The sequence below is a fragment of the Rhipicephalus microplus genome, chromosome 3 (genome assembly GCF_043290135.1).
Source record: "Rhipicephalus microplus isolate Deutch F79 chromosome 3, USDA_Rmic, whole genome shotgun sequence".
In the NCBI taxonomy this organism is placed as follows: domain Eukaryota; kingdom Metazoa; phylum Arthropoda; class Arachnida; order Ixodida; family Ixodidae; genus Rhipicephalus; species Rhipicephalus microplus.
Window position 1 is genome coordinate 262,122,736 of NC_134702.1, and position 12,188 is coordinate 262,134,923.

Sequence of the window (12,188 nt, forward strand, 5' to 3'; positions counted from 1 at the left end):
TTGTTTCCAAATTATGCACAGTTTTTAGAATGGTGCAACTGCTTCTTCTGATCAATTTTTTTAATATATAAAAATGATACTGTCGCTGTGCTGCCGTGACCCTTGTAAATGTGGGCAGAGACAACTTTTATTCGCTGTTTCTATCTTTTTTTGGCACGGGCGCAACTAATTTTCATTGATTTGTTTGTTGACTGATTGATTGATTTAAGTGTCCTAACTAGCAACAACTTGGCATAGTTTTACCACATCACAAATTTAGTTGGCGATGTTGCAAAAATCACTTGGTTATACCAGACATTCTCTTTCCTTGTGTCCATCAGCCACGCAAAAACTGGCGTGTGAAACTCTTATTCGGAGTATGAGTTTTATTGTGTTTGAGCTATTTCGAGAGCACTTGAAGCACACTCTATCAACACCTAACCAGGCGTCCAAATTCTTATCCCGCAGTAATGGTGGTGATAATCCTTCAGAGCGTTAAAGTCATCCCTGAGGCCCGAAACATTGCTGTACCGCAAAAAACTTGCAAGGCGGTCGCTTTCTGAGTGTTTGTACTACAGATTACCGGGACTGCACGGTGAACTTCTTAATCACCCAAGATGTCTGTACATCTGCTCGCATCTTTAACTGTTGTACCATCCTTTGGTTGGCAGTGCAATATCTTCTTCAACAATTCACTTTTTGTTACCGACAACATGGACTGCAACAGTTTTCAGACTAAGTTTTCACGTAGCATGATATATTCAATTCCCATTCATTTTTTATAATAAATAGAGGAAGACCCGAAGTAAAAAGTGGAAAATAAGTTCCCAGTTAACAATGATTCGGGCCCCATTTATAGCAAACATCTTCAGACATGCACGTGTACATGTGCCGTATTCAATATCAAAAGGAGTACATAAAAATGACATGTCGAAGGTAAATAATACTGCTATAGGTGCTACATACATAAAGAAAAAAAATAAATACATTACAGTTTCGAAATATTACAAAACAGCACAGTCTGAATGACTTTATGAGCAATCGCTTTAATACTGTCACGCGTTAATGTGCATGTTGTTTTTTCAAAATATTTCATAAAGCGTCGCTTTATACTATTGACTTTTATAGTTAAAATTCTCACTTTTAGCCTTGCGTCTTAATCACTGCACATATTATGGTCCTGTCCCCTCCCTCTTATATGTTATACAACTGCAGCCCACTTTGGGTTTAAGCTGTGCTATAGGAACAGACGCACCCAGAACGAGAGGTCACACGACGCTACATGTAACGGTGTATTGTAAGACACCCGTAAGACGATGCAGCACGATTTTAGTGCCTGTAGCCCAATGTTGACAGATAACTGGGTAATGTCAGCAGCAGATGACACGGTACTTAAGAGAAAAATATATGACAATTATTAGCAATCGTCCATAGATGGTTACAACGTGCTCCAGAACGGCCCCCAGTTTTCGCTTCGCCTGTGCAGCGTGTTCCATCCAGGCCTCGCAATTTTATGTATCGCCGGTATTACGCTTACGTGTGACTCGCATACACTCACGTTACAAGCGTGAGAGTTTATCGCATCTTTGTGATGCTCGAGGGCGTGGGCTCGATTCTTCGCGACGGCAGCCATATTCTGCTGGAGGTGATGTACGAGAAACACCCATGTACTTATAGTAATCGTCTAATTAAATAATTCGAAAGGTGTTCGTAATTATAGGTGATCAAACTTATCTCTTAGACTTCCCTCTACAAAATACATAATAATCTTATAAGGGCTTTGGCACGTGAAACTAGTTACAATTATGAGTGTCTCGAAGGATGAGCGAGATGCCTTCTGAGCGTTTCTACCAAGTAGGTTTAAGAAAAAATGTTTAAACATCCTTGGTCGGCCCTTAAGCTCTAAATATTGCACCAGGAAAAACTAATTCCTATTCGTCCGTATATTTTTGTTTATGGCACTTCTGTGCCTGTGATAAATGGACTGGGGGTCATTTTCCTGGCTTACTCAATGTGCGAAGACTTGCGTGCTTGCAACCCTCTATACGTATCGCAAGTTTTCGCAGCTTTCAATCATAAAATTAATAAGTTTGCCACCGCTGTAAAGTATTCACTGTGATTTAGTTCCTGTGTTCCATAGTCAGCGTAACTTGGAATCGATGAGCTTTATGAAAATACGGGATGGGAAGCATTAGGTGCAAACATTTCGCGTTGCTCTCTGTGCAACAATGCCGCAGGCGAGAGCGTGCCTGTGGTGAAGACGCCCTTGCTGCCAAGTTATGAAGAATTCTCCGCCGAGCACCATCGACGTCACGTGCTATTCAGGGGAACGCAGGTGCTGCAGACGCGCTACTACGGCAACAACCGGGTCACCGCTCTTGTGGTGCGGACAGGTAAGAAATTTCTCTTAGTATTGTTATGTTTGGGCTGTGAAAAAGATCATTCGAACGCGACATAACGATAAGCGCCTAGGCTTCGTGCGAGCGTGAACCGACGAGCTGCTTTTCCAAGCGAGCACTTTCTACTTCCCTTTTATCAACTCTGACCCGCTCTGGCTGCATGTGCATGTGCGAATAGCGCACGACTATAGGTAAATACTTTGTTCTAAGCGCTGAACTCTCGCCTAATCAGCACTATTTCTTACGCTTGTCATACTAAAAGCAAATAAGAGGTGTGCATTTGCAATCCTAGTCTCGCAGGCTCTACGCGAAAAAGTTACGATGATCATGTAGACCACCTGTGCTGCACGGAGTTTTCTAAGCATGACATGTTTTAGCACATGTTGGTAATGTTCAAGTGACATTGAACCATAAGCTCGAGTCGTTATCCCATACTTATGCAAAAACATTCAATCATCGTAGGAAAAACAATGTCATGGCAGCCTTGCAACCACTCAAAATTTTTCATTGTCGCCTCTAGCCACCTGACATTTGTTCTTACCGCGTAACAAGCGTAGTTACCGCCAACACAAGCTACGAAAATATCAATTCAAAATTCTGTAAAGTCTTTCTTTGCAATATCACTGAAACTAAGTTTCCGTCCACTGAAGGTACAAGTGACTTTTCATTTGTAATAGCAACGTTACAAAGCACACAAAGGACATTCCGTGCGCTTTTCCTGTACTTTCTTTAACGCCAACTGTTCGTAAGTCTCGCGGTGCGTGTTTTACCACCTTGTTCGTGAAATAGTCTCATTCTTCGTACGACCATATGGCCCGGCGTAGCTGTTCCTAGGCCAAGGGGCGATAGGTAGCAGGTTTGTACCGCCTTAATAAGGCATGTATGACATCGTCGTTTCATAAACTACGAAGAGCCCAGGATTTATCTGAGAGTACCAGGGGGAAAATCGTTATTGCATGAAGAGCAGTACATTGTTTTGCGGCGACCAGTGAAGATTTGTCAGGTTTACCCATCAGAATATTAACTTTAACCATTTAAAGCCTTGGTATAACAGTATTCGTATATATGAATAATACATTCAATGCCAACAGAAAATGTTTACTTTCCAAAGAATTTCATTACCTCAGCAAATACAACGCTGTTATGTAAAAACTACTGCGGGCAAATAGCAGTAAATGATTGTTTAGACGGCGGAGATTATGCTGATAGCCACAGACCGCATTAAAGGCAAATGCCTATTTTGTTTTTTGCGGTGCTATTGTGCCATTTTCAACTATGAGCATAAATTAGAGAATAAGAAGAGCTTTTATTATGTTTTATAGGGCCTACTAGGCCTATTTTGGACATTGGTGCCTAAATTCCTGTAAGGTCAAGAATGCCTGTTTTCAAAATTGGTGCTTATAGAAACGTTACTTAATCTCAAATATTGCTTCCCAGTACCGCTGGAGTCTGGTACTTATGTTACCCCGCAAAATTGAGCACTCGGAACACTGTGCGGTGCAGCTTATACTCCATCTCATAAGTTACTTTCAGCACTGTCAAGACTACAAGGCCTTTCAGCCAATAGGAAGGTAAGCTAGCTTCTGCACATGTATTCATCCGCGTCGCGTTGTCTGCTCGGTATCTCTCCGGCGTGTGCTCCCTTGTGCAGGGAACAGGAGTTGCTTCTGTGCAGCTGCAGGACGATGAAGAAAGAATGCAAAACTGTGGAGCGTCGTCACAGAAAAATAATGTGTAGATAAAATAACGATCTCCATGTGCTTTTAATTAATTTGTCCTTTACTTCTTAAATGGCGCTTCACTAGGTCACATGAAAATTGTTACTAAGAAAGGGAAGTTGTTGCGTGCCCACCGAAAAGCTCTGTATCACTATCAATTTTTATTGATTCAATACGGGCTGTGAAAGCATCATGTAAGGTGGGGAGCTTGAAACCTTTGTCACTTATCAAGCCTGTAGCGTCATCATCATTGCCATTGATCATCATCGTCATTTTTCGAGCCACCGCGCTGCGCCTCTCGTGCAGCTCACGCGACAGCTCGAGGCACGAGCGGTAGAGAACGAGCACCAGGCAGGGCGGTTCAGACGTGGCAGCTGTCGCCACTCCGCTTCGGCAATCGCCTTTGATAATGAAGTGGCGAGAGAACGACACGACCGCGTTGGCCACCGTCCCGTCTTCATCTCTCGCTACAAGCCGAATTTCTTAACATGTAGACTTAACAAGCCGTATTAAGACTTAACAGCCGAATGTACACTTAACAAGCCGAATTTCTTCCCTGTCCTATTTGGTATCGGAGCAACTCTGAGCTGGGAGGATCACAGACGCGACCGCATCGGCAGGTCATGCGCGCGTAAGGTTACATTCGCATGACATGTCTATGCCAGGCCATGCACGTGAGCGGTGTTCTTTAGTTTCGACGTTCTCTGTATTGTACTGCCTGCTTGTGTTAGACGAATCCCCTTATGTGTGCATGGTTGGAGAGGCAGGCATGGATCACGTATCCTTACCACGATAGACGGAATCGCACCACTGGAAGCTTCTAAGAGACGATGCACCAAAAACACGCTACGCGTTGAGAATGCTGCTAACAGCACGATGTGAGATTGGGGAGAACGGCAATGCAAATTAGATGAAGGCAGCTTAGTCTCGCATTTCGCTCGATACGAAAAAGCACAGCGCATAGATTCCATCTGTGTGTTTTATTGTTTCTGTCAACCTTCATACTTTTGTTCAGGCAACAGATTGCACAAATTACACACGTCGTATCGAATAGTTATCGTAGTGTAGGACCATACCATCACCTCCACCTTGTTGGGGTGCACGCCCGTGAGGTGAAGGTCAAGCCGTGTCAAGTAAGACATTTCACCTCTTTATGACACGCGTAGCACCGCAAATCTTGGCAGATGAGAGTCCGAGGGCACAGTGCATGCATTCATCTTTGCTTCTCGAAATTCTCAAACCTGCGTCATCATCATCAGCCTGACTACGTCCACTGCAGGACAAAGGCCTCTCCTATGTTCCGCCAGTTAACCTGGTCCTGTGCTTGCTGCTGCCAATTTATACCCGCAAACTTCTTAATCTCATCGGCCCACCTAATCTTCTGTCTCCCCCTAACCTGCTTCCCTTCTCTGGGAATCCAGTCAGTTACCCTTAACTACCAGCGGTTATCCTGTCTACGCGCTACATGCCCTGCCCATGTCCATTTCTTCTTCTTGATTTCAGCTATGATATCCTTATCCCCCGTTTGTTCCCTAGTCCGCTCTGCTCTCTTCTTGTCTCTTAAGGTTACACCTACCATTCTTCTTTCCATTGCTCGCTGCGTCGTCCTCAATTTAAGCTGAACCCTCTTTGTAAGTCTCCAAACCTGCGTAAAGGTATTTATAGTGTTCACAGACAGGTTGAGCATGTGCGGCTAGACCAAGGTAATACGAGTCAAAAAGGTTCTCCTGGCCGATACTGCAATGGCTATATACAACTGTGTAACCCTTCTCAGACGTGCCGAAAAGAGATAGAATCAGAAGCATGTTTATTCTTTGGTAGACACTTCACTCACCATGGTGAAAGATAAATACAGAGTCCGTATTCTGCGAACCTTGCGGGGAAAAAATGCATGGCTACGCTTAACGATTAAGTCTTTCAACCAACGTAAACTAACGCAATATTGTTTGTTCTCCTGTTATAGACACAGATGACACATGTATTTCATTGAAACCTTGAAATATGTCAGTTTATTGGGCCTATATTTAGGATTTAGGAACCTAAAACAGCGTTTCGCCTGCTCATTTTAGGTGTCCAAAATGCGGTCTCTCATGGTGACATTTCAAAACTGAATAGTTAGAAGCGCTTATTGATTGATTTGATATGTGAGGTTTAACGTCCGGAAACCACCATACGACTACAATAGACACCATAGTGGAGGAATCCGTAAATGTCGACCCCCTGGGGTTATTTAAGGTGCACCGAAATCTGAGCCCACAGGTATAAAACATTTTCGCCTCCATCGGAAGTGCAGCCGCCGCAAAAGTTTTGAAGCGCAAGCAGGTAAATGCTGAAGGAAAGGAGAAACAGTAAAGAACTGAAGGCTTAAAATGAAGTACATGAGCGCTGAATATCACTAGTGTTTGGTTCCTCACGCACACACACACAAACACACACACGCACAAACAGATATATATATATATATATATATATATATATATATATATATATATATATATATATATATATATATATATATATATATATATATGATTCATTGATTTGTGGGGTTTAACGTCCCAAAACCACTCTTTGATTATGAGAGACGCCGTAGTGGAGGGCTCCGGAAATTTTGACCACCTGGGGTTCTTTAATGTGGACCCAAATCTGAGTACACGTGCCTACAACATTTCCGCCTCCATCGGAAATGCAGCCGCCACAGCCGGGACTAGATGCCGCGACCTGCGGGTCAGCAGCCGAGTACCTTAGCCACTAGACCACCGTGGCGGGGCTATATATATATATATATATATATATATATATATATATATATATAAGGGAAAGAAGTGTATGCCTATTTTCATTTAACTAGGGTCTTGTACTGGCAGACGGTGTCATTAATTTGTATACGAGGGACCATTAATCAGTTGCCCGCTCGTAATAAGTTCACGCGCTACGTGACGCCAAACATGCGCATAAAAGAGTGGTTCACACTCGTCGCTTGGCTTATAGATGGCGCTGACTGTCACTCCTACTTCTAAATTCACATATAAACACAAAAAAGTGGATGGAAGGAAGGCCGCTGTGGTAGCTCAGTAGTTAGGGCATCGAACGCGTTATTCGAAGGTCGTAGGTTCGATTCCTGCTCACGGGTGGTTATTTTTTCATCCACTTTTCTTCCTTCCTATTTACATTCCATTGGTTCTAATAACTTTCCCGGTACATTCCTTGGCATTACTGTCTGTTAGATCTCATTATATATATATATATATATATATATATATATATATATATATATATATATATATATATAAATATATATATATAGGTATAGGATATGGCACAACAGGAGCGTTGTCAAGAAGGATAAATATATTTATTTCCCAACAGTTTCGGGAGGGATCCTCCCTTCGTCAGGGGATTAGGTATACTAACATGAACTTCCTAACTTCGTTGCTGCCGCCTCCCTCTCGCCTTGAAAGATGTTTGCGAGAGTGAGAGAGAACTGAAAAAAAGGAAGAAAGAAAGAAAAAAAGGAAAGAAAAAAGACGAAAAGAAAGAAATGAAAAAAAGTAAAAAGAGAAAAAAAAACACTGTCAAAACTGAGAACGAAACCAAATGTTCGTGTACGTCCACATGCGGTCCCATGCTGGTTAGTTCTCGACCTGTGTCGGGCCACCCACGATTGTCGCCGCGGTGGCGGGAGGGGTTCGTGACGGCGTGGGTAAGGAAAGGGTTTCCCCTTAATTGGTCGGTCGGTTCTTTACCTTTCATCTTCGTCCGTTTCCCTTCAGTGGTCTTCAAGTGGTAGGCGAACATAAACACTTTGTATGTGCATGTGAAAAAAGGAAGAAAAAACAACAAAAAAAACAAGAAAGGACAGTGTACACGTACGAGTCAGTCAGAAAACACACACACACACACACACACACACACACATATATATATATATATATATATATATATATATATATATATATATATATATGCAGAAGGATAACTTCGGTTGCCGCAAGGTTATAAATATGAAAGTAGATGCGCTTTCACATAACAACTGTTTATTGTGCCGACGTTTCGACAGGAACCCTGTCTATATATATATATAAATATATATATTGTCGCAGTGCAACGCGAACAAAAAATGACAGCAGCTTACGGCAGCGAAAAGAGCGTATTCAGGATTAGCTGTACAGCAAGATGCCTGCTTCGTTGTCGTCCCGAAAAACCACCTGACCCACTAGCTGGAATCTACAAAACATTATTATCATCGTTCTTTTTCATATAAACACGTGTCACTTGCCCCTTCTTATAAGATCATCGCCCCGATGCTGATGCAGACGCACAGTATTTTTTTTAACGTGCAGTCAGTCACTCACGTACGGCTTCATACGCACTACATGAACAAGTTCAGGCTGGTGCTGGCGACGCCTCGGGCATTGGGGACTGTCGGAGACAACCTCGTAGGTGACGTCACTTAGCTGGCGCGATACTCGGTATGGCCCGAAATATCGCCTTAGCAGCTTCTCAGACAGTCCCCGTTTTCGTACGGGTGTCCAGACCCACACTCTGTCACCGATTTTGTACGTTACAGTTCTATGGCGAGCATTGTAGCGGCCTGCATCGCAGTCTTGTCGCTGGTGGATCCGTAAGCGGGCGAGCTGTCTAGCTTCTTCCGCGCGTTCAGTGAACACGTCAGCGCCTGTGTCGGTAGCGTCCCATTCATGTGGCAACATCGCATCCAGCATAGTCCGTACCTCCCGTCCGTGAACCAAGCTGAAAGGAGTCATGCGAGTCGTCTCTTGTTTAGCCGTATTGTATGCGAACGTGATATAGGGTAAAATCTCGTCCCCGTTCTTATGTTGGATGTCCACGTACATCGACAGCATGTCTTCAATCGTCTTATTGAGGCGCTCCGTTAGTCCATTTGTTTGCGGGTGGTACGCAGTGGTCTTACGGTGAGTCGTTCCACTAAGCATCAGGACGTGGTCTAAAATAGCTGCCGTAAATGCTGTTCCGCGGTCCGTGATCACGATAGTCGGAGCACCGTGGCGTAGCACAATATTTTTTATGAAAAATCTCGCCACTTCCACTGCGGTGCTCTTTTGAATAGCTTTTGTTTCGGCATACCTGGTTAGGTAGTCTGTTGCGACTATAACCCAGCGATTCCCTGCAGTAGAAGTAGGAAGGGGTCCCAAAATATCCATTCCTATCTGTTCAAACGGTGTACGTGGAACCTGTACTGGTTGCAGCTGACCGGCGGGTTTCTTCGGAGGTGACTTGCGGCGCTGGCAATCGATGCAAGTGGGAACGTGGTGCTTGACGGCTGTTGTGAGTCGTGGCCAGTAGTATCCCTGCTGTACTCTTGCCAATGTGCGAGTGTAGCCTAAATGGCCAGACGTCGGCTCATTGTGACATGCTTGGAGCACTTCAGTTCGAAGAGGTGCAGGAATAACAAGCAAATAGGGAGCTCCGATGGACGAAAAGTTTCTCTTGTAGAGGACGCCATTGCGTAAGAAAAACGACGATAATATCCTTGCAAAGACTCTAGGTGCCCTCGAAGAACGTCCGTCCACGTAATTAATCAAATCAAGCAATTCAGGGTCACTTCGTTGTTGTTGGGCAATCGTGGACGCGTAGAGAACACCAAGGAAGGCCATATCGTCGTCGTCAGAAAAAGAAGCTGACTGTACTGGTGATCGAGACAGGCAGTCGGCGTCCGTATGGCGCTTCCCAGACTTGTGTATGACCGTCATATCAAACTCTTGTAACTTCAGACTCCAGTGTGCTAATCGGCCGGTTGGATCTCTTAAATTAGTCAACCAACAGAGGGAATGATGGTCACTTATAACTTTGAAAGGGCGGCCATACTAGTACGGGCGAAATTTCCTAACTGCCCAGACCACGGCGAGGCATTCTTTCTCAGTTGTTGAATAATTGGCCTCAGCGCGTGTTAGCGTCCTGCTTGCGTAGGCGATCACTCGTTCCGTGTCTTCTTGCCACTGCACAAGCACAGCTCCGAGGCCTACATTGCTTGCGCCAGTGTGAAGCATTGTTGGCGCTTGTTCGTCGAAGTGAGCAAGCACTGGGGATGTTTGAAGACGTTGGCGGAGGTCATTAAACGCTGCTTGCTGTTCGTGATTCCACTCAAAGGTGGCGTCGTCTCTAGTGAGGCGAGTTAACGGTGACGCAATCCGTGCAAAGTCGGCGATGAACCGGCGATAGTAGGCGCATAGGCCCAGAAAGCGCCTGACAGCTTTCTTATCGGACGGTACTGGGAACTGTGCCACAGCCGCAAGTTTTTTGGGATCAGACCGAACGCCGGTACAGCTGACGACATGACCAAGAAACAGCAGTTCTTCAAAACAAAAGTGGCATTTCTCTGGTTTCAATGTGAGGCCTGCGGAGCGTATGGCTCGTAAAACAACTTCTAGCCTCTTGAGATGCTCTTCGAAAGTTGGAGAAAACACTATGACATCGTCTAGATAAACTAAACAGGTCTTCCATTTTAACCCTGAAAGTTCAGTGTCCATGAGCCTTTGAAAAGTAGCGGGCGCTGAGCACAGACCAAAGGGTACAACTTTAAATTCATATAAACCATCCGGCGTCACAAAAGCGGTTTTTTCCCGATCTCTTGGGTCTACCTCGATCTGCCAATATCCACTTCTGAGGTCCATTGAAGAAAAGTAGCGAGCGTTCCGAAGCCTATCGAGGGAGTCATCAATACGGGGAAGCGGATACACATCTTTTTTAGTCACTTGATTCAGCTTCCTGTAATCCACGCAAAAACGCAGGGTACCGTCCTTTTTCTTAACTAATACTACAGGCGATGCCCACGGGCTCTGTGATGGCTGAATCACATCATCTTCAAGCATTTTAGCGACTTGTTGCTGTATCACTTCGCGTTCCTTTGGAGCCACACGATAAGGATTCTGGTGTATAGGCCTTGCTTCGTCGTGGGTAATTATTCGATGCTTTGTTAGCGGCGTTCCACCGACCCGTGATGTCGATGAAAAGCAGTCCTGGAATTCAGCTAGCAGCTCAAGAAGTCTAGTTCGTTCGTCCCTTGACAACGTAGTACCAACGTCAAGATTAGGTAGTGATTCTTCTTGAGGTGCTTCGTCTAGGGCCGATAAACTGCCTTGGATTTCTGCAGTAGTGTCAAAGTAAGCGACGGCTGTACCCTTCGGGAGATGACGGCGCTCAGTGCTGAAGTTAGCGAGCAGCAAGTTTGTGCGTCCAGCAGTGACAGTGACAAGACCTCGAGCAACTGAAATACCGTGGCTAAATATCAGTGAGCGCATTTGGTCAGCAATGCCGTCGCCGTCAAACGGCTCATCCCCTGCCACCGAAACAAGCGTACACGATCGTGGCGGGACGACCACATCGTCATCCGTCAGACGCAAAGGCCCTGAACAAGACGTATGTCTCAGCTCTGAACAATCGACTAAAGTAGGGCTGTTGTTGCGAAATGTAATGACACTGTTAGGGATGTTGATCACGGCGCCATGTTCTCTCAAGAAATCCATTCCGATAATCAGGTCTTTACAGCATGAAGTGAGAACGACGAACGTCGTCACGAAAGTAGAGCCACCGATGTCGAGCCTTGCTGTGCACATTCCGACAGGCATCAGTAATTGGCCGCCTGCCGTCCTTAAGTGAGGTCCCGTCCATGCTGTCTTTACTTTCTTGAGGCGTACGGCAAGGTCATCACTGATAATAGAGAAGTCAGCCCCGGTGTCGACTAAAGTTTTGACTTGCTGTCCATCCACAAGAACGGTAAGGCCCGGGGTCATGGTTTCGTCGGTATTACGTCTTGTCAGCTTTACAGCGTCCTGAGGTGGGAGTAATGGGGGCTTTTTTTCTTCGTCTTGACAGCCTGCAACCTTACCCCCTGAGGTCGCCGCCTTCAGTTTCCCCGGTGTGGGCTGGGTGACCTCGCTCCTCTGGTGTCGGCAAAAGTGCGGCGCTGCAACGAAGGTGACTGGGCAGGAGAAGGAGAGCGTGGTCGATGTCGGAAGACCGGCTCGTAATCAGTTGTAGCCTCGTCATCATTGTTACGGCGGCCGTCGAATGGGTGTCGAGGTACCGGAGGTCCTTGAGAACCGACATCTCC

General features: G+C 45.2%; 1 protein-coding gene across 7 annotated transcripts in view; it reads left to right on the forward strand.

Moving 5' to 3' along the window:
- The window catches only part of LOC119170521 (polyamine-transporting ATPase 13A3), a 1,084,416-nt gene that overhangs the window by 413,464 nt on the left and 658,764 nt on the right, over positions 1-12,188 (forward strand). For all 7 annotated transcript variants that reach the window (XR_012894535.1, XR_012894534.1, XM_075890967.1 and 4 more), the window contains one exon: positions 2,217-2,372. Coding sequence is in view for 5 of the 7 variants with exons in the window: in XM_075890967.1 (XP_075747082.1) it covers positions 2,217-2,372 (156 nt within the window). In the remaining 2 variants the exon portion in view is untranslated. The remainder of the gene's footprint in view (positions 1-2,216; positions 2,373-12,188) is intronic.